This window comes from Staurois parvus, unplaced genomic scaffold (assembly GCF_062004578.1).
Source record: "Staurois parvus isolate SC_StPar_1 unplaced genomic scaffold, SC_StPar_1.0 ptg000159l, whole genome shotgun sequence".
Lineage (NCBI taxonomy): Eukaryota > Metazoa > Chordata > Amphibia > Anura > Ranidae > Staurois > Staurois parvus.
The window spans coordinates 1,004,096-1,027,810 of NW_028317955.1; the positions used below are offsets into that span (position 1 = coordinate 1,004,096).

General features: G+C 41.4%; 1 protein-coding gene across 2 annotated transcripts in view; it reads left to right on the forward strand.

The window, feature by feature from the left end:
• LOC149463085 (hatching enzyme 1.2-like) overlaps window positions 1-23,715 on the forward strand; it is a 79,843-nt gene that overhangs the window by 11,353 nt on the left and 44,775 nt on the right. Inside the window, exons 3-6 of one of the 2 annotated variants that reach the window (XM_089675802.1) lie at window positions 1,532-1,559; window positions 1,635-1,688; window positions 4,779-4,919; window positions 23,121-23,238. In XM_089675802.1, coding sequence (XP_089531928.1) covers window positions 1,532-1,559; window positions 1,635-1,688; window positions 4,779-4,919; window positions 23,121-23,238 — 341 coding nt within the window. The remainder of the gene's footprint in view (window positions 1-1,531; window positions 1,560-1,634; window positions 1,689-4,778; window positions 4,920-23,120; window positions 23,239-23,715) is intronic. The other variant, XM_089675803.1, reaches the window with a different exon arrangement.

The window sequence follows — 23,715 nt, forward strand, 5'->3', positions numbered from 1 at the left end:
GTTAAAGTGTATGTATAGTCACATTTTTTTAAGTTGTAGGTGGGGAACATTTAGAACATTAATCAGGATTATATTGATGTCTATGTCCCTGATGGATATTTTCACCCTCTCTGTTTGTCTTGGTGAAGAATTTGATTGCTAGTGGCAGCATATCCATATTTTCACCCTTTTGTTATGAAGGAACTTAGTTTCCTGTGTATCATAGACCAGCAGTATTCAACTCATTTCAGCATTATTTATTTATTTCAGATACTTATATAGCACTGTCAATTTACACAGCTCTTTATATATATATATATTTATTGTACATTCTCATTAGTCCCTAACCCTTAAGGGGTGTACAATCTAAGGTCCCTAACTTACAATCATACATACACATATTAGGGCCACTTTAGACAGGAGCCAATTAATCTACCAGCATGTCTTTGGAATGTTGGAGGAAACCAGAGTACCCAGAGGAAACCCACACAGGCACAGGGAGAACATGCAAACTCCAGGCAGGTGGTGCTGTGGTTGGGATTTAAACCAATGACCCCAGTACTGCCAGGCAGAAGTGCTAACTATTTAGCCACTGTGCTGGCCATGGCCTTATGGCTTTTATTGATGTCTGTGACCCGAAAGATATTTTCACCCTCTGTGTTTGTCTTGGTGAAGAATTTGATTGCTAGTGGCAACACATCCATATTTTCATCCTCTTGTTATGAAGGAACTTAGTTTCCTGTGTATCATAGACCAGCAGTATTGAACTCATTTCAGCATTTTTTATTTATTACAGGTACTTATATAGTGCCATCAATTTACACAGCACTTATATATATTGTACATTCACACCAGTCGCTAACCCTCAAGGAGTGTACAATCTAAGGTCCCTAACTCACATACATACACTTACTAGGGCCAATTTAGATAGGAGCCAATTAATCTACCAGCATGTCTTTGGAATGTGGGAGGAAACAAGAGTACCTGGAGGAAGCCCACGCAGGCACAGGGAGAACATGCAAACTCCAGGCAGGTGATGCTGTGGTTGGGATTTGAACCAATGACCCTAGTACTGCCAGGTGGAAGTGCTAACCATTTAGCCACTGTGCTGCCCATGGCCTTATGGCTTTTATTGATGTCTGTGTCCCCGACAGATATTTTCACCCTCTGTGTTTGTCTTGGTGAAGTATTTGATTGCCAGTGGCAACACATCCATATTTTCATCCTCTTGTTATGAAGGAACTTAGTTTTCTGCATATCATAGACCAGCAGTATTTGACTCATTTTAGCACTGACGTGTATGTATAGCTACAACGTTCTTTTAGTTTTGGTTGGAGAATAGTAAGAAGATTAATCAGGCTTTTATTAATATACAGTCAGGTCCATAAATATTGGGACATGGACACAATTCTAACATTTTTGGCTCTATACACCACCACAATGGATTTGAAATGAAACAAACAAGATATGCTTTAACTGCAGACCGTCAAACCTTTTGGTTTGCTCTGAACAATTAACATAATTATACTATTTAACTCACTTTACTTTGCAGGATCATCAAGAAGCAGTTAACATGTCAGGTCGGTAATATGTTATAACAGTTTTTTCACATTTGTATTTACTTTTTTGTGTTTAGTTTTTCTTCTTTGTTGCAGCTCCCCAAGAGTCCAGCAATGATGTTTTCAGTGACATTTTAACATCTAATCAAGGTATGGGATATAACATAGTATTGGCAGTTATCTATTTTAAAGAGGAGGTGTCACCAGTGTTTTCAAGATAATTTTTCATAGGGGTAGGCATCTGATGGAAGTGAAGGTCACATGTTAGTTCCAGAACAGTGAAGATGCATACTAGTTCCCAGGGCTAGGTGCAGGAACTCCCCCCTACCGAGTCCACCTTTGTCTCTGACCCATACTCACCTCCAAGCACTGTTCCTTGGTTCCACCCCCTACCAGCCTCTCAATACCTTCTCTTTTAGTGGATACAGAACCAGGTATCATTCTGTGGTGATAAGCAATTTGTATGGAATTTATTAATGATAACAAGAAAGGCAGTAAAATAGATCCCTTGTAGCTACCAACAATAGACCCATTCCCCTATCAACATAGATTCTCCCCAGAAATAACAGATCCCCCAGCAGCCAGCAGCAATAGACCTCTTCAGAAACTTTGGACCCCATCCCCCAGTAACAATAGATCCACTCCAGCAACAATAGACTCCCAACAGCCAGCTACAATAGACCCTCTAGGAGCCAGCAACAATGGACCCCTTCTTCAACAGCAGATCCCTCCCAGCAATGATTGACCTCCAGCAACATAATACCTTCCCCAAGCAAAATTAGATCCCACACAGGCAATAATAGACCTCCCCAGCAACAATAGACCCCTCCCCCGTCAACATAGCTTTTCCCCAGCAAAAACAGATGCCCCAGCAGCCAGCAACAATGAACCTCCTCAGCAACAACGGACCTCTCCCCCAGTAACAATAGATCCACTCCAGCAACAATAGACTCCCAACAGCCAGCTACAATAGACCCTCTAGGAGCCAGCAACAATGGACCCCTTCTTCAACAACAGATCCCTCCCAGCAATGATTGACCCCCAGCAATATAAACAGATCCCACAAGAAAAAATAGATCCCACACAGGCAATAATAGACCTCCCCAGCAACAATAGACCCCCTCCCTGCTAAAATAGATCCCTTCAAGCAGCCTAGATCCCACAGCAGCTATCAATAGTCCCTCCAGCACCCCTTTTCATTACATACATTCAGTGCTGGAGGTGCTGGAACTGCGTTTCCCTGCGTTTCTGCTGAAAAAAGCCCAGCTAGTTCCATGGAGTAGGCTCTGTCAGGGGACATCATAAAGAGTGTCTACCTTACCAATGCTTAAATACACTGCAATGGTAGGGTAAACACGATCATTTCAATGATAGGATCCTTTAAAATGTCACTTATAAATAGCATTATAATAAACCTGTTGCAAGCTCAGGTGAAATGTATGATTAAGATTCCTTGTTACTTGTAAAGTGAACAGCTGGATGTCCAATGTAAAAATAGAGCATTGTACAAGTTAAGGTCAACTGTACCCAATGGCTGGACATACTGAAGGTGTGACATTGGCACAGCCAAACGTCCTGTCAATTTGTTTATTATGAAGACTTCATTGGAGTTTTGTGAAACCATCAGCTGACCTTTCATTGAATACAACTCTTCAAGTGAAAAAATTTCAGGTCATCCCACAGGGAAGAAAAATATATTTGAAATATATTTGTAAAATATTCTTCCCAAATATATTGACATATATTTGGAATACTACAATTTTGGCCATATACAATATATTTCAAAATATATTTCAATAAATATATCTATCTATCTATCTATCTATCTTATCTATCTTATCTATCTATCTTATCTATCTTATCTATCTATCTATCTATCTATCTATCTATCTATCTATCTATCTTATCTATCTTATCTATCTTATCTATCTTATCTATCTATCTATCTATCTATCTATCTATCTATCTATCTATCTATCTATCTTATCTATCTATCTATCTATCTATCTATCTATCTATCTATCTATCTATCTATCTATCTATCTATCTATCTATCTATCTATCTATCTATCTATCTATCTATCTATCTATCTATCTATCTATCTATCTATCTATCTATCTATCTATCTATCTATCTATCTATCTATCTATCTATCTATCTATCTATCTATCTATCTATCTATCTATCTTATGTTGAAATGCATTTTTATTACAAAATATATGAAAAATATTTTTAAAAATACATTTTCAAATATACTGTATGTATTTAGAAATATAAAGCTACATTTTTTAATGCATATACATAGATATGTAAAATATATGTTAAAATGACTTTTTTATATGTTAAAAAAAATTTGAAGAATATCTTTTAAAAAAATATATATTTTTAAAAAAAATTTTCATCTATTTTGTAATATATAAAACTCATTTCAACATGCAGAATATATATTTTTTTATTCTTATTTAAATATGAAATATGTTGACTATGGCCAAAAATGTAGTATTTCAAATATATGTCAATATATTTGGGAAAAATATTTTTAAAATATATTTCAAAATATTTCCATATGGGACAATATCTCACAGAGGGGGTCTTCAAGATATAGTAGGCCAGCCATTGATTCTTATTGTCACACAAACCACACGGACCTGAAACATGGGCTTAGCTTGCAGCTGGACTTTAGCAGGTACAGCCGATGATGGTGAATGAGTGGTGTTAAAGTGTATATATGATCAGAATGTATCATTATATAGTCATTTCCACATTCACTTACTTTGTGAAAATCCCTCCATATTTACTTTCTTGAAATCTGTGACGTGTAGTCACTATGCCCTGTGAGTAGGCACTGCTGAGTCACACATTTCAGAGCCTGCCTTCTGAACTAAGAGGTGCTGAGAGGAGGAGTTTCAGGAGGCGGAGTCAGTACATAAATCACTGCTTGCAGGCAGCAATGTACCATGGGATACATAGTCATTAGTAATTGAGGAAAAGCTGCAAAGCATGCAGGGAACCTGGAAAAATGTGGAAAGAGACAGCCAGCAGACAGAACTCACAACATGTAGGGATTTTTCAAGTAAGCTTATACTGGATTGCCAAATCTAACTATTGTTTGTATTGTTATTACAATGCTGATGTTATAAAATGACAGTGTATGCTGTGAACGGAGATCTTCTTTAATTTATACATCAAGCTGTACTTCAATAGGTATGGCGTGCAATCATTGCTTTCTATCCATATAGGAAGTTCCCGATTCATGATACAAGGAGATATCGCTGTGAAAAGGAACAGGAATGCTGTCATCTGTAGAGGAAAATCTTGTCTATGGCCAAAATCCAAAGATGGAATAGTCAACGTGCCATATACATTGTCCAACAACTACAGTACGTGTTACTCTTCAGATGTCAGTCATGTCGTTGCAGACAATTCTGATCATAGCACTCCCAAGTTTGATGTACTGTATATATTTGTAAATATTATATACAGGCGTACCTCGGTTTACAAATTTAATTTGTTCTGCGGGACTTTTCGTATTGCGAAAAATTCGTAAACCGAAACGTGGTTTCGCATAGGAATGCATTGAAAACCAATTAATCCGTTCCGGAGGTCAGAAAAAAGTAAGAAAAAAAGTCTTTTATCTGTTAAAAACTCTTTATAAAGTGCACTTTAAAGGCATAAATACTGTACAGGGACATGATTAAAAATGAATTTGTAAATGCATTGAAAAAAATTAATCCGTTCCGTAGGTCAGAAAAAAAGTTTAAAAAAAGTCTTATCTGTTCAAAACTCTTAAAAAAGTGCACTTTAAAGGCATAAAGGGACACGAGTAAAAAAAAATTAATAAATGCATTGAAAACCAATGAATTCGTTCTGGAGGTCAGAAAATAGTAAAAAAAAGTCTTATCTGTTCAAAACTCTTTATAAAGTGCACTTTAAAGACATAGTACTGTACAAGGGCATGACTAAAAAAAATTTGTAAATGCATTGAAAACCAATTAATCCGTTCGTATTGCGAAAAAAATTTGTAAACCGGGCCATTATTTTCAATGGATTTTCATTCGTAAACTGAAAATTATGTTAATCAAGGCGTTCGTAAACTGAGGTATGCCTGTACATTTATTCAAAACAGTTGGACAGGATAGGCTAACTTAGGTCTCCTGCACTTGGGGGCCTGAGCTCGCAGAATGAAAATTACAGCATATTTTCCTCACGTGGAAAGCCCAGGTGCTTCGTGCAGCCAATACTGTAGACACAAATGGCTGTGCATGTCTGTACTCAGGTATATGGCAGTGCTCATATAAACACTATGAGCATATGCAAAAATAGAACACCACCAGACTCTACCCAGGGGTAGTGATGCCCATTATGATCACATCTTCCCAGGTGGTGATGCCCAGTATGGTCACACTCTTTCCAGGTGGTAATGCGCAGTATGGTCACACTCTTTCCATGGGGCTGATGCTAGGCATAGTCACACTTTACCCAGGGTGATGATGCCCAGTATGGTCACACTCTTCCCAGGTGGTGATGCCCAGTATGGTCACACTCTTCCCTGTGGGAGATACCAGGTATAGTCACACTCTTCCCAAGTGGTGATGCCCAGTTTTGTCACACTCTTCCCAGGGGGAGATACTAGGTATAATCACACTCTTCCCAGGTGGTGATGCCCAGTATGGTCACACTCTTCCCTGTGGGAGATACCAGGTATAGTCACACTCTTCCCAGGTGGTGATGCCCAGTATGGTCACACTCTTTCCAGGTGGTGATGCGCAGTATGGTCACACTCTTTCCATGGGGCTGATGCTAGGCATAGTCACACTTTACCCAGGGTGATGTTGCTCTGTATGGTCACACTCCTCCCAGGTGGTGATGCCCAATATGGTCACACTCTTCCCTGTGGGAGATACCAGGTATAGTCACACTCTTCCCAGGTGGTGATGCCCAGTATGGTCACACTCTCTCCAGGTGGTGATGTGCAGTATGGTCACACTCTTTTCATGGGGCTGATGCTAGGCATAGTCACACTTTACCCAGGGTGATGATGCTCTGTATGGTCACACTCTTCCCAGGTGGTGATGCCCAGTATGGTCACACCTTTCCCTGTGGGAGATACCAGGTATAGTCACACTCTTCCCAAGTGGTGATGCCCAGTATGGTCACACTCTTCCCAGAGGGGAGATACCAGGTATAATCACACTCTTCCCAGGTGGTGATGCCCAGTATGGTCACACTCTTCCCTGTGGGAGATACCAGGTATAGTCACACTCTTCCCAGGTGGTGATGCCCAGTATGGTCACACTCTTCCCAGGGGGGAGATACCAGGTATAGTCACACTCTTCCCAGGTGGTGATGCCCAGTATGGTCACACTCTTCCCAGGGGGGAGATACCAGGTATAGTCACACTCTTCCCAGGTGGTGATGCCCAGTATGGTCACACTCTTCCCAGGGGGGGGGGATACCAGGTATAATCACACTCTTCCCAGGTGGTGATGCCCAGTATGGTCACACTCTTCCCTGTGGGAGATACCAGGTATAGTCACACTCTTCCCAGGTGGTGATGCCCAGTATGGTCACACTCTTCCCAGGGGGGAGATACCAGGTATAATCACACTCTTCCCAGGTGGTGATGCCCAGTATGGTCACACTCTTCCCTGTGGGAGATACCAGGTATAGTCACACTCTTCCCAGGTGGTGATGCCCAGTATGGTCACACTCTTCCCTGTGGGAGATACCAGGTATAGTCACACTCTTCCCAGGTGGTGATGCCCAGTATGGTCACACTCTTCCCAGGGGGGAGATACCAGGTGTAGTCACACTCTTCCCAGGTGGTGATGCCCAGTATGGTCACACTTTTCCCGGGGGGGTGGGGCGGAGATGCCAGGTATAGTCACACTCTTCCCAGGTGGTGATGCCCAGTCTGGTCACACTCTTCCCAGGGAGGTAATGCTAGATATAGTCACACTCTTCCCCGGTGGTGATGCCCGGTATGGTCGCACTCTTCTAAGGTGGTGATGTCTACTGTTGACATGCTCTTCCCAGGTGGGTGATGCCCAGTATAGTCACACATTGACAAGGTGGGTGATGCCTGGCATGGTCATACTCTCCCCAGAGTAGTGATGCCTGGAATTGTTACATTCTTCCCAGATGGTGATCTCTGGTATGGTCACACTTGCCTGGTATGGTCACACTCGCCTGGTATGGATTGGGGTGCCAGGGCAGAAAAATGCACCTTTGACTGTGTAGCCAAAAATCCTTGCATCAGCCCTGCATACACTCTACATTGTGTCACCTACTACATTACAGAGAATACATTGGGTAGTGAGACTCCATCATTGGGAATTGTAAGGGTCTTGGTAGTTTGGTCGATCTTTGAATTCAAATTGGGATAGCTCCCTAGTTGGGTTTTCTGGAACACAGTGAGATTGTTCCTCCTTATTATGAGGAGAACTATAAAATGTAAGATTCACCCTCACAATCCATCCTGGTGACTATATTCACCAAAGTAAAAATGGGGGCATCTCTCACAAGAGTGCAGTAATAAACACCTGACCAGTTTGACCTCTTCTTATCCTATCCAAAACTAAAGCACAGATAATGACATTGTGAGTGCTAATCAGTACTACTGTACTATGAGACTTCACCAAAGTGATAATGCTCCCCAGGGTGTGTCTATTACAAGTGGTTGAATGATGCTGGGTGTGATTTAACCTAGAAGTAGATGGCGATGGGGACCAGGATGACATCACTCGAGCATGGAAAAGGTGAGTAGTGCAAAAACAGCCTTTGAAAGGGGAGGGTGAGAACTAAAGAACTAAGAATAACCTGAGTTCTGCTTTAAAATTGAACTCCAGGTATGATTTTTATTTGCAGTTACATTCAGTCCAGTTAGGATCAATGTAAGTATATATATTCCATGCCTGGCCAATCCTTGTGGCAGCAGAGAATCGCTGTACTATCCACCATGATCCTCACTGTCTTCCAGGTCCTGTGCCGACCTGCTGCCATGCTGCATAGTTAACACAGGGTTGCTCAGCTGGCACAGGCATCATTGTTCAATGATTGCAAAGTGGTCTCTGATTGGACAAGATAAAGAGGCAGGGTGGTGACATCACAATCTCCACCTTTTCCAATCACAGCACTTTTTGCAGTCATTGAGAAAAATGCAAGGCATTCTCTAAATGGCTCCCTAACAAGCGAGTGACCCCTGTGATCACTATGCAGCAGGGTAGCTGCTTATGACCCAAAAGACCCAAAAGAAAGCGGTGATCACTGCACTGTAGTAGTGGTGACTACTACAGTTACTCTTCACTTCCACAGGGATCCCACAATTATGAATTATGTATACTAAATGATTCAATGAATGAAGGGGGGAATCATTTCCCCCTGATGAAGTCACATGACCCTGCGACGATACGCGTAGGGGAGGGGCTCTGACGTCACGGCGTTGCATCGGAGAGGTTCGGCGATTCCAGCAGAAACAGAAGCAGAGGCAGACAGAGAGGCAAAGGCAGAGTATAAAATATATTTACTGCAGATCTTGTATCCACTGCTGACCTGTATCACAAGAGTGCCATATACTGCTGTGTATCATCGCACCTGGCAGCAATAAATCACTTTTTCATACAAGGATAAGGCACCATGGTCTTTCTTCTTTGTTTCATTTGATATATATTCCCCATACTGGTGAAAGGAGTATACGAGGAAGAGGTGTCCCCAGGAGGGGAAATAGGAGATACCTATAGAGCCTGTTTATAGTCATGCATGAGCAGCTGCATATGGAAAAAGAGGAGAGCACAGGAGGATTCCATTAGATCTATATTATCTCTGGAACATCTTGCTTATGGGCACTATCCCATCAATCCTGGAAGGATTAAAAGTCTATTTGCCTAAATAAATTTGGGCAAATATTAAGGTGAGCGCATATTGAGATCACACGGCACCTGGAGGGAGGAAAAGGAATTCACCTGCACATTTGCACATATTTATAAGAGACTTTATTTATGCACTTTATTAATTTATGTACAGCCACTTATGTATTTGCACAATATTGATTAATTGATCACATGTGATATGTATCACCACAGATTATGATCTTGATTAATTTATAATATTATCTTATTTATTTTTTATAAGTCACAGATATTTATTTGATATAATATTATTTATGTATCAACTGAAGCACTTTTAGTGTATTTATAAGTGTAAGAATATTTTAAGTTAAGGATTTTAAATAGGAGCGCGGCACTATAAATTGATTTATGAATTAATTTATATAATTGGAAAAAAAAAAAAAAAAAAAAAAGGTTACAACAGTAATAAGTAAACATACCTTCCTATCTATTTACTAAAGCTAGCAGCATAAGGATTAAAAATAGTTAACATTGAGTGAAAGAGTTTTGTTCTGCCTTTAGTATACATAATTCATAATTGTGGGATCCCTGTGGAAGTGAAGAGTAACTGTAGTAGTCACCACTACTACAGTGCAGGTGTTTATTACTGCACTCTTGTGAGAGATGCCCCCATTTTTACTTTGGTGAATATAGTCACCAGGATGGATTGTGAGGGTGAAAAGTGGTCTCTGATTGGACAAGATAAAGAGGCAGGGTGGTGACATCACAATCTCCACCTTTTCCAATCACAGCACTTTGTGCAGTCATTGAGAAAAATGCAAGGCATTCTCTAAATGGCTCCCTAACAAGCGAGTGACCCCTGTGATCACTATGCAGCAGGGTAGCTGCTTATGACCCAAAAGAAAGCGGTGATCACTGCACTGTAGTAGTGGTGACTACTACAGTTACTCTTCACTTCCACAGGGATCCCACAATTATGAATTATGTATACTAAAGGCAGAACAAAACTCTTTCACTCAATGTTAACTATTTTTAATCCTTATGCTGCTAGCTTTAGTAAATAGATAGGAAGGTATGTTTACTTATTACGGTTGTAACCTTTTTTTTTTTTTTTTTTTTTCAATTATATAAATTAATTCATAAATCAATTTATAGTGCCACGCTCCTATTTAAAATTCTTAACTTAAAATATTCTTACACTTATAAATACACTAAAAGTGCTTCAGTTGATACATAAATAATATTATATCAAATAAATATCTGTGACTTATAAAAAATAAATAAGATAATATTATAAATTAATCAAGATCATAATCTGTGGTGATACATATCACATGTGATCAATTAATCAATATTGTGCAAATACATAAGTGGCTGTACATAAATTAATAAAGTGCATAAATAAAGTCTCTTATAAATATGTGCAAATGTGCAGGTGAATTCCTTTTCGTCCCTCCAGGTGCCGTGTGATCTCAATATGCGCTCACCTTAATATTTGCCCAAATTTATTTAGGCAAATAGACTTTTAATCCTTCCAGGATTGATGGGATAGTGCTCATAAGCAAGATGTTCCAGAGATAATATAGATCTAATGGAATCCTCCTGTGCTCTCTTTTTCCATATGCAGCTGCTCATGCATGAGTATAAACAGGCTCTATAGGTATCTCCTATTTCCCCTCCTGGGGACACCGCTTCCTCGTATACTCCTTTCACCAGTATGGGGAATATATATCAAATGAAACAAAGAAGAAAGGCCATGGTGCCTTATCCTTGTATGAAAAAGTGATTTATTGCTGCCAGGTGCGATGATACACAGCAGTATATGGCACTCTTGTGATACAGGTCAGCAGTGGATACAAGATCTGCAGTAGATATATGTTACACTCTGCCTTTGCCTCTCTGTCTGCCTCTGCTTCTGTTTCTGCTGGAATCGCCGAACCTCTTCGATGCAACGCCGTGACGTCAGAGCCCCTCCCCTACGCGTATCGTCACAGGGTCATGTGACTTCATCAGGGGGAAATGATTCCCCCCTTCATTCATTGAATCATTTAGTGTACATAATTCATAATTGTGGGATCCCTGTGGAAGTGAAGAGTAACTGTAGTAGTCACCACTACTACAGTGCAGTGATCACTGCTTTCTTTTGGGTCTTTTGGGTCATAAGCAGCTACCCTGCTGCATAGTGATCACAGGGGTCACTCGCTTGTTAGGGAGCCATTTAGAGAATGCCTTGCATTTTTCTCAATGACTGCAAAAAGTGCTGTGATTGGAAAAGGTGGAGATTGTGATGTCACCACCCTGCCTCTTTATCTTGTCCAATCAGAGACCACTTTGCAATCATTGAACAATGATGCCTGTGCCAGCTGAGCAACCCTGTGTTAACTATGCAGCATGGCAGCAGGTCGGCACAGGACCTGGAAGACAGTGAGGATCATGGTGGATAGTACAGCGATTCTCTGCTGCCACAAGGATTGGCCAGGCATGGAATATATATACTTACATTGATCCTAACTGGACTGAATGTAACTGCAAATAAAAATCATACCTGGAGTTCAATTTTAAAGCAGAACTCAGGTTATTCTTAGTTCTTTAGTTCTCACCCTCCCCTTTCAAAGGCTGTTTTTGCACTACTCACCTTTTAGCAACACAATTAAGTGGGTTTGTGTAAGTGCCAGCGAACCTAGTACACTATACTAACAGACAAGAAATAATAGTTTACTGAATACCTCATTCATAATAGCACACAAGTAGTCACCTTTTAAAGTATAACCTTTTTTTTTAACATTTTTTTCAGTTGCTTGCTTTTTCAGTGTCTGACCTGGGATGATGATGTCATACATCCCAGTAGCCTTCATGGACATTTTTTCTTTCATCTGGAGGAGGGGTTTTCTCAGCTAATTGCACCCTCCTGCCTTCATGCCTGAGCTAAGGGCAGATGATTACCAGTAAGTAAATGCTACATGAATCATCTGCCCTTACCCAAGATAGAAATGCTAGGGGTGTGTTTTTCCAAATTATTTCTCTACAAAAAAAAAAGCATGGGGACATGGGTGGATGGAGGAGTTTGCTTTAATTAAAAATTCATCACAATTTTCCCTAGTTTTTCTCAGAGTGTAATTCCATTTTTCTTTGAACCTAGCTGGACCAATGTAACCTAAACAAAAAGCATACCTGGAGTTGAGCATCAACCATTGTGTATGGAAAAGACATTTTCTGCACATTCATTTTAATGAATAAACATCTAATGATAGATGTTCTTTAATTCAATCACATTTATATAGCTATTTGTGGCCATGCTAATAACAGTGAACCCTGTGATCTCACGAACATTCCAAAAAGCAGCAAATGGTGTTATAAATACAGTTTAAGTCATTTAATACAGAACATGTCAGGATTTCTGTCTCTGCTGGCGTTGATTAATTACCCCCTTAGGGTCACTGTTAATGTGGTATAGTCAGGACATTTTTTTATTAGTATTATTGCTGTTTTATTTAAAGTGGAACGTCACTCTCTCAATCAACATGGACTAATATGAATCCTTATCCTGCTAGCATTAGTAAATAGATAGGAAAGTATATCATATTTACTTGTTTTAACCCCCCTGGAGGTATTCCCGAGTGTAGCTCGGGGTAAAGTTTCAGCACCACAAGTGGTAACTCCGAGCTACACTTAGGAATACCTTGCAGCATTGCTCCGGGATCTGTTGTTCTCTTACCTTGTCCTGCACTCCCGCGATGTCCCTCCTGCAGTGTCCCTCCTCCGGCATATGCCAGCATCTTTCATCTGGGTTCCGTCCCCTGCGAGCGTCGGGACGTACAGGGGATGGAACGGCGGGAAATTTGAAAATGACAAAAAGTGACATTCACTAAATTCACTAAAATAACATAGTAAAACATTACTGTATCAAACCATTTCACATACATTTTGTCCCGAGTGCTTTGTCCTGTGCCCTGCCTGCATTTTTACTGTTCTTTCTGCCTTGAAACTGAGAAATGTCCATGGCGTCCAAAAAGCGTCCCTTTAGGTCAAAATCGGTTTTAGACCACCTAGAGAACAGCGATAGTAAATCAGAACCACTTGCAGAATTGAGTGATAATGATTCGTGGGGAAATTCATCATCAGTGAACACTGAAAACGATTTTGCGACTTTGCTGAGCGATGTGCGAACTTGGCGCTATATTTCAAATTTCAGTGTTTTTGGTTTGATTATATTATTGAATTAAATGTAATATTATTATATTATTATTTTTCATGATTATTTATTAAATTATAATGTATGATTTTGTGTTGCAAATTGTAACATACCCGGTATGTTTACTAGACTCTTGTTCGGGCAGATTTCAGTGAGTTATTCCTAAAAATGACAGGCCTACAGTAAAAAAACGACATATTTCCATGCAAAAAAATGTACCGCTTTGAGCACAGAAATATGGACATAATCAGACCGCTAGGGAGGTTAAACTGTTTCCACATTTCATGCCTAGGCAAATGATGTCATTCATCCCAGGAGTCTTCAGGAGGGGAGGAGGGGTTTTCTCAGCTAAGCACTTCTTCCTGCCGGCATGCCTGAGCTAAGGACAGATGGATTCCAAGAAGTAAATGCTACATGAATCATCTGCCCTTACTCAAGATGGCCACCGCTAGAAATACTAGGGGGTGTTTGTCAAAAGTGATTTCTCAGCAAAATAAAGCATAGAGACATGGATGGGCTGATCAACAGGTTAAATGTGTGCCTAATAATGTTTAGTGTGTATACTGTGTGCTGTTTTACTAAGTAATGTTTACCAACACAGAGCTCTCTCATGTCATTCCCTGAGCCGATCAGCTGGTTCCAGGCCATAAATTATTGCCCGGGACCCGCTGATTGGCTTGTGCTGCAGCGAATGACAGCTCAGTCTCCTGAGTCACTGTGCACATGCGCGAGCAGATCCAGAAAAAAGCCGCAACACACATGTACGTGATTGTGCCTGTACGAGCCAACCTGCCACAGTAAATGTTCTGCGATGGGTCAGCAAGCGGGTAAAGGAGAAGTAGGGCCAAAGCTCCGTTGGCCCTATGTCTCCTGTGGATCACAGGAGTGAACTTCATCTGCAGTCCTGTGACCTGTTTTTAGACCGACATCAGGCTAAAGCCCCCCTGTTGGCTGTTTGCAGAGCCGGTCCAGACTCTAGGAAGATCCTGACTTAGATGTTGGGATTCACACAGATATCTGACCTGCAGTTGGCTCTGCCACTCCTGCCCCCTCCACCCAGTGTTCCAGTGAGCACTAGAGGGGCAGAGCAGAGAGCCGGTGACTGATAGTCACCGCCCTCTGCACAGTGTAGACCAAGAACCAAGCGAACAGCCATCTTTGATCGCTCAGTTCTCAGTTGTAGAAGTGACGGGGGACAGATGCAGCATCAGACCAATGCTACATCCACCTAGGTGAGTATAATGTTTGTTTATTTAGAATCCCCAGCTTCTTTTTTAGTCTTCATGCACACTGGACGTTTTTACAGCTGCTGTTTTTGGCGGGTTTTTTTTACAGCCAGTAAACTCCCCAGCATGTTATCCTATGTGTCCATGCACACAAAGGCTTTAATCAGCATTTTTTTGGCAGGGCAGTTTTTTGACTGAAAAAACCCCCAGGACTAGTGGATTTTCAGAGGAGATTTTTAGCTGTAAAAATGCTCTAAAGCTTATAAACACAGTAAAACGTGGCAAAGTGCAGCAAACTCGTTTTTGGGCATTTTTTCTTAGCAAAAATTTTATTAAAAACGCAGAAAAACGTGTTATTAAAACTCCTCGTGTGCATGGAGCCTAAATAGTGCGGTGTGACTATTCTTAAAGTGATTCTAAAAGTTTTTTTTTGTAAAATAACAAACATGTCTACATTTACCTGCTCTATGCAGTGGTTTTGCACACAGCAGCCTGGATCCTCCTCTTCTTGGGTCCCCTGCAGGCTCTCCTGGCTCCTCCTGTCTGTCGGGTGCCCCCACAGCAAGCAGCTTGCTATGGGGACACCCGCTGCTCCATGTATCCATTCACATATGGAGCCATGACTTGGTCCCGCCTCTCTCTCTTCTCATTGGCTGACTGGCTGTGATTGACAGCAGCAAGAGCCAATGGCTCTTGTTTGCTGTCTCAGCCAATGAGGAGGCAGAGTCCTGGGACATCGCTGGATCTCGATGAGGCTCAGGTAAATATTGAAGGGGCAAGGGGCGATACTGCACACGGACAGTTTTTAACCTTCATGCATAGAAGTGCAGTACAAGCTGGTACGGTGGCGAGCACAAGTATTGTCCCACAGCCACCAAGAATTTGCTCATAGGCCCGTAGAGCCCCAAGTGTCCTTCCGGATGTGCTTGCAAATCCCGATTGGCAGCTCATAAATTCTGCAGCACCCGTACTTCCCCCATTCACTGCCCAACCCGGAATTCAGGTAGAAACAGCAAATTTAACTACTTCCCTTGATTTTTTTGGTGCTGTTTTTCACGGAATATCTGTATGCATTGATTGTGGATCAAAGCAATTTATATGCACAACAATTTATCGCCGCCAACCCAAATTCAAACCTTGCCAGACCATTCGCATGGAAACCCATTACGGTTTCCGAATTAAAAAATTTTTGCGCCTAACCCTCAACATGGGCATTGCTAACAAAAAATTAATTGCGGCTATATTGGTCCACAGACCAGATTCATCATATGCCCATGTTCTCTGCTGCCATGGCCAGGCATAGATATGAGAATATAATGCGTTTTATGCATTTTAGTGACGACACACTCTGTCGTCCCTGAATTTGATCGGCTCCACAAAATTTGGCCCCTCATAAATCACCTTAACCAAAAATTTGTAGATGTCTATACTTTGTTGCCACAAGTTTTTGGAAAATGAAGAAAGAAAACAAAAACATATTTTTTCTTTTTTTTTATATATTTCAAAACCTTGTGAGGAAAAAATGAGATCTGCAAAATACTCACCATGCCTCTTTTTAAATTCCTTGGGGTATCTTTTTTTCCAAAAAGGGGTCATTTGGGGGGTTTGGTGCTATCCTGACATTTCAGGGCCTTCAAAATTGTGATAGGTAGTGAGGAAGTGAAATGAGGAAGTTGAAAGAGAACCGAGGGCTGGGCCCACAGATTCAGAGGGTACACAATGCCACACAGACACAGACAGCGGTTCTTTTACAACAATTACGTTTACTGAACAGTTATAGTGAACAAGTAGTTGAGCATACATAAACAGAATGATAACAGCACATAACCATACAGTAAGAATAATACTGTCTAACACTAACCCCGTACTTTCAAACTATTCCTCAAAGTCCAGAAAGCAGCCTGGCTGCACCTGAATGTTCCTGAGCAAGATATAATGTTGGGGTGCACCCTAAGTATTGCGTAATACTATTTGTAATCCAAAGGAAAGTGGAGTATGTCTCTTGTAGCTTTCTGGTATATCCAAAATGTCACTGAACACGTGTGGTGCGATGTGCTGCGGCAAAGCCGCACTTATAGTTCCTTGGCAGGCTCTTGTTGCTTTTTCCTGATCCACTGGTCCACTCCAGAACCGGACCATACAGTCACTTTTTTTTCCGGTCTCGTCGCGGTGAAACTTCCCTAGGTGCCGTCACCAGACTCCACTGTGAGCTGTAAATCCTCTTCCAGGCTCCACACAGATTCTCCAGACATCCTCAGCATATACCAGCAAGACACAGACCCCCTCACTTCCTGCTCTCTACTGGAACTCCTCCCCTTCCCAGAGAGTTTGTGAAGCAGTAAGTAATTTCTTAATTGCAGCCTCAAACCTGCATTTACAGTTCACTATAACCCTTCTGAGGGTCCTACTCGGCCCCTAAATTAGCATTCATTAAACTTTATAAGGTAAATAAGCATTCGTTTTTGTCTTAGTAAACCTCAATGCAAAATCGATTCTTGTACTTTGCTGCCATCTACTGACCAAAGAGCATATTGCAGTTTAACATTGCACATCAGTATTTATCCACGCCCCACACCCTTACAAAGTTACGCACCTTCAGGCTTTGAAAGTGGTCATTGGATTTCAGGCTCCTGTATGTGGCTAGGCTCCCAAAAAGTCTCACACATGTGGTATCCCCATACTCGGTAGAAGTAGCAGAATGTATTTTGGGGTGTAATTCCATATATACCTATGGCTTGTGTGAGCAATATATCATTTAAGTGACAACTTTGTGTAAAAAAAAAAAATGTTTTTGTAATTTTCCAAAAACGTGGAAAAAAAAAAATCTTCCATGGACTTAATATGTCTCTCAGCAGATAGCTTAGGATGTCTACCTTTCAAAAGGGGTCATTTGCGGGTGTTTGTACTATCCTGGTACTTTAGCACCTAAAGAAATGTGATGGGCAGTCAGAAAGTAAAAGCTGTGTAAATTCCATTATCTATACCATAGTTTGTAGATGATATAACTTTCACACAAAGCAATTAATATACACTTATTGGGATTTTTTTAACCAAAAAGATGTAGCAGAATACATTTTGGCCTAAATTTATGACACAATTTGAGTTTTTTGGATATTTTTTTATGACAGAAATAATAAAATATTTTTTTTTCCAAAATTTTCGAGCTTTTTTGTTTATAACGCAAAAAATAAAATGTGCACAGGTGATCAAATACCACCAAAAGAAAGCTCTATTTGTGAGAAAAAAAGGACGTAAATTTAATTTATTTACAGCATTACATGACCGCGCAATTGTCAGTTAAACTAGTGCAGCGCTGTATAGCAAAAAATTGCATAAATTACAGTATCTATACCATAGTTTGTAGACACTATAACTTTCACACAAAGCAATCAATATATACTTATTAGGATTTTTTTTACCAAAAACATGTTGCAGAATACATTTTTTCCTAAATGTATGACTAACTTTGAGTTTACTATATATTTTTTATAGCCGAAAGTAAAAAATATCTTTTCTTTTTCAAAATGTTCGGGTTTTTTTTGTTTATAGCGCAAAAAATAAAAAGTGCACAGGTGATTGAATACCACCAAAAGAAAGCTCTATTTGTTTGAAAAAAAGGACGTAAATTTCGTTTGGGTACAGCATTGCATGACCGCGCAATTACCAGTTGAAATAGTGCAGCTCTGAATAGCAAAAAGAGGCCTGGTCATTAAGGGGGGTAATTTCTCAGGAGGGCAAGTGGCTAATTCATTCTTGGGTTTTTATTGCTGTGTAGGCAGATGTGGTTTGTTTTCTCCACTGCAGGTGGCGCTCAAACCAACAGGCACCTCAGCCTGGAGAGGAAGGCCAAGTGAAACAATGTTTCTCTATGGTTTCCTGGGTGAATTGAGCAGTGTTCCAGTTGGCTACGCTGTGCTCATGTGACTCTCGTCAGCCATTGAGTAAGCAAGATCTATTTAGGTCCCTGCCTCCGGGTTTTGGCGCACTTTTGGCATTTGGCTAGTTCAAGGAGCAAGACTCCATCTATAAGAGAAACTTACTAGCGGTAGGGAAAAGTTCCTGACAGGAGGGAAAGATTAGGGACTCACTATCCTGGAAAGGAGCTTCACACGTGGGCCCGTACCGGCCAGGCCATGGTCCACCTTCTGAAACTGACGCTGTTGGCATCTCTCTCCTCCTACATATCTGAATACATTGAACTGTGAGTTACTTCCCTAGCTGCGCTCTCCCGCCAGGGTGTCTATAACCTTGGCATTCTGTTTAATACAAGTTTCAAGTTTTGCTGCAACTGAACTTTGTGCGGTTTATTTACTAAAGTAGTAGAGTGCAAAATCAGGCTCACTTCTACACAGAAACCAATCAGCTTCTCACCTCAGAGTGCTCAATTAGGCTTGGGCAATACAACCTAGAAGCTGATTGGTTTCTATTCAGAAGTGAGTCTGATTTTGCACTGTACAGCTTTAGTGAATAAACCCCTGTGTGTTTACTACCTTCACCACAACGCCCCTCCCCACATGTGCCCCCTTCTCTTAGGGAAATCCGCCCTCTGTATTTGTCCTGGATACCACCATCACTGGTACTGAAAGTGAGAGGAAAATTCTAAGTGGTCACTGTAACAGGAATAGAAGGTAAATCTTCTAATCGGGACATGAGCTCCAATGACAACTGTCCCTTCCTTTGTAATGATCTCTCCTCTTACTTCCTGTTGTGTGTTTCAAGACAGGAAGTAAAGGAAAGTCTACCCAAAGGGAGATTCTCTACTCTGAAAAAAAAAGTTTTAGTTTTAGGGCTCATGTACACTGCAGCATGTTCAGGAGCTGTTCAGCGTTTTTTTTCAGCAGCACCTGAACTCTCCCTAATGTTTTCCTATGTGTCCATGTACACATAGTCGTTTACAGGCAGTTGAGTTTACAGTCTTTTTTTTAAAGCAGAAAACATGCGTTCAGCAGTTGATTTCATCAGTGTTTCAAATGCAAAACGTTTTTAAACGCGGCAAATCGCGCTTATAAGAGTTTGCGTTTGAAAATTTTGAATGCACCAAAATTGTGTTCAGGAGTAGATTTTTCCAGCGTTTCAAACACCAAACACTTATAAAGCGTGTAAACGCGGTTAACCACATTTATAAGCGTTTGCGTTTAGAAGCGTTTTTTGACAGGTCATATCCAGATGCTGTCCAGATCCTTTTTTCATCAGCAGAAATGCATGCAAAGCATTTTCCATGTATTCAAATAGACCCAGTACACCAGGGCAGTCAGTTCCAGGTTTCGTGTGAAGGAAAAATTGGTAAAACATGCTGCATTATGTTCATGATGGGATCCATAGTGAATACAACCAGAAAAGACAGGTCATCTCAACACATACTGCTCTCTCTGCTTCTGCTCTCTCTATTTCTCTCAAAATGTCTGAAATAGTTAATTATTTACTATTTTGAAGTGCATTCTGGGCATTTGGGAGGGTCTCCTGAGGTTATCTTTTAAAAACGCTTCTAAATGCAAACACACATAAACGTAGTATGCAAACACGGCTAAACTGACTTTATTTAATCTACGTTTTCCTTCAGTCAGTTTCATTGTTCAGAAGAGTTTTCCAAACACCCCGTGTACATGAGCCCTTAGATATACTTTACAGTGTTTTTTAACTTTGACTATTACCATTCTACAAGTTTTTTTTTGCTTCAATATTTTGAGTTTTATTAAAGTAGAACTTTATGGAATAATACAAAATGGGCGGACAGGCAGGATACTTATTGCAGAAGAGATATGGTATGTCTCCTCTGCATTAAAGTTCCTTACCTGCTTGTCCACCCCTGTACAGTGAGCTGTGCACATGAGGATCATTGTACAAATACAGCCATGCCACGGTGACTGAACTCTGGAACATATGTGGGGATGATGCCATCTCGGCCCGGCCAATGAATGTGGCCAGTGATTGATACCTGGAAACCAGCTGCCCAAAGATGTCAGTGGGCAAAGAGGAGCTTCAGGATGCTGCATCTCTGGGCTGAAGGTGAGTAATGTATGTTGCTGCTTAAGCCCCACAATGATGCGATTTCTAATGCGGGTTGGATTGCATTGAATCGCATGAGAAGACAAATAACATCAGTTTCTGTGGAACCTGTTCACATACATGCAATGCAACTGAGATCCGACTTTGAAAAAGGTCATGTGCAAGTTTGGTGCAATGCAGTGCGAATTTGTGGTCCATAGACTTAAATAGACACGCATCAAAATCGCATCACCAAACACAGAAAGGTTTCTTCACAGTTAGAGCTGTGAAAATGTGGAATAGACTCCCTCAAGAGTTGGTTCTGGCCAGCTCAGTGGATTGCTTCAAAAAAGGCCTGGATTCTTTCCTAGATACACAGAATATAACTGGATACTAACATTTATAGGTAAAGTTGATCCAGGGAATATATGATTGCCTCTCAGGGGATCAGGAAGGAATTTTTTTCCCAGCAGGAGCAAATTGGATCATGCTTGGCTCTTTTTTTTTCCTTCCTCTGGATCAACTGTGGGTATAGGATTATAACTTTTTTTTTTTTTAATGGTTGAACTGGATGGATTTTGTCTTTTTTCAGCCAGACTAACTATGTAACTATATGTTTTACAATGCGTTGTGCTGGTTGTTAGCTGTCAGCGCAGGGATGAGTCATCAGTTACTAAGGAGCTGAAACCTGCCAGCTTCCTAACAATGATGAATCGTCTTTGCTGTCAGTGGGGGATTCGCAGCTGACAGCAAAATGTAAACAAAAGAGCCGGAAAAAAATAAAAACCAACACAGGGGTCCGCCCCCCCCCCCCCAATCCATACTAGGCCGCTTAATCTAGTATGGATTTTAAGGGGGTCCGTACACCAAAAAAAATGCGTGGGATCATCCCCCCCCCCCCAAGATCTATACCAGGCCCAACATTTTTTTGTGCATGGGATTTCCCTTAAAATCCATACCAGACCTAAGGGCCTAGTATGGATTTTGGGGAGGGGCTCCACGTTTTAGTTTTTTTTTGCTGTGAGGTCCCCCTTGAAATCCATACCAGATCCAAAGACATAAAAGGCCTGGAATGGATCGGTGGGGAACTGCCATGCTGCTTTTTTTTAATGCTGGCTCTTTTGTATACATTCTGCTGTCAGCGGGGAGTCTCTTGCTGATAGTAGGGATTACTTATCATTGTTAGGAAGCCAGCGGGTGCCAGCTCCTTAACAACCAATGACTTATTTCTGGTGGCTGACAGCGGGGATAAGTTGCACTAGTAAAAACGTATCCAAATCACACCAACTTACACTGCAGGTGCATTACAAATTTATATTGTAAATCGGATAAAAATCGCACAGCTCTAGTGTGAACCTAGGCTAAAGGTAATGTGCAATAAAAAATACAGGCTGTTGGGCTGTTATAATGATCTGCTGACTACTGGGGTAGTTTTAGGGCCCATTCAGCACATCAGCAGTGTTCCTCCCAGTACACACCAGTGACCATGAGTTCAGCGTGGCTGCTGGTGTCAAGGAGCCTTTAGAGGTGGCAGCACGAAGCTTAAAATAATTTATAAAATTGAATGGCACCCCAGTATTCTAAGGCAATGCATCTGCGTTGTAGCCAGGGGTGGACTGACAACTCATGGGGCCACGGGGCAATAGGGGATCATGGGGCCCCTGTGTCCTCGTCCACACTCAAACCACACCCAAAAAAGCCTATGAAAGGTGCCAGGGGCATCTCATGGGGTCCCCTACTGACCCTGGGCCCTGGGGCAGTGCCCGAGCGCCCGAATGGTCAGTCCACCCCTTGTTATAGCACACCACAAGGTTGTGCTACAAAAATAAAGGGTCATGTCTGTTTTTGTGCATGAGAGTGCCCTGGCAGCCCAGTGAACTGCCTCAAAGCCCAACTCCGACCAACTTAAAAATTATAAAATGCAGTGGGGCTGCTTCTGCACTGAAAGGATCAATTGCATTAGGTTTAGGGGACATAAAAAAGAATTTCTACTTCTTCTTACAACGTCCCATGAGTCACCCTTGCATATGTGCTCCCAGCATGCACCCATTCTCTGGCATTGCTTGAATGGCAAGCCAGTGCACCCCCTTCCTCCTACCCCAACCTATGTCCTCTAGTAGGCACCCTACACAGAAGTTCACAGAAGCAGTGCCCTTTTTCTGGGAGCGAACTTTGGAGCACATGGAGAGATTGTGTTGGGCACACAGGGGGGCATTTATATGTACAGAAGCATGTTTCTCTGCTTGGTAACAATGTATTAACTGAAAAAAATAGCGTTCAATACTACTTTATGTTTTCATTTATTGTATTTGCCTTTGTTGTTTGTTATAGCAATAGAGGAAAAAGCGATTATCCAGGCTGCCATGGAGGAGGTGACAGTTGTGACTTGCATACGGTTTGTTCCTCGCCGTGAAGAGCCAAACTACCTACGAATCCGACCTTATGATGGGTGAGTTGGTCAGTCATGATGATCACAGTTACGCATGTCAGTTCAGCATGGCGTATACCCACATGCAGCTCGCATACTGCAATCCATTACTATAGACTGCTGTATGCTGCAGATGTTTTCCAGGCAGGGAAATGTGCCCGCAATTTATGTTAATTTAAATGTTGGTGTAAAAAAAATTTCCAGGGGAAAAGGGGGGGCCGTGTATAGAAGGGCATTCGCAGAGGCAGTTGGTGACGGAATATTCATGGAGTTGGTCCTCCACACTGTAATATAAAGGGGCACTGTGATATAAAGGGGACTGGACTGTAAAAGGGGACTGTATTGATTACAGTGCCCCTTGACAGTGCAGTCCCCTTTATCTCCTAGATTGTAAGCTCGTAAGAGTAGGGCCCTCTTACCCCTCGTACGTTGTTTGTTGTTGTTGTACTGTGCCATGTATTGTCCCCCCTATTGTACAGCGCTGAGCAAACCCTTTGG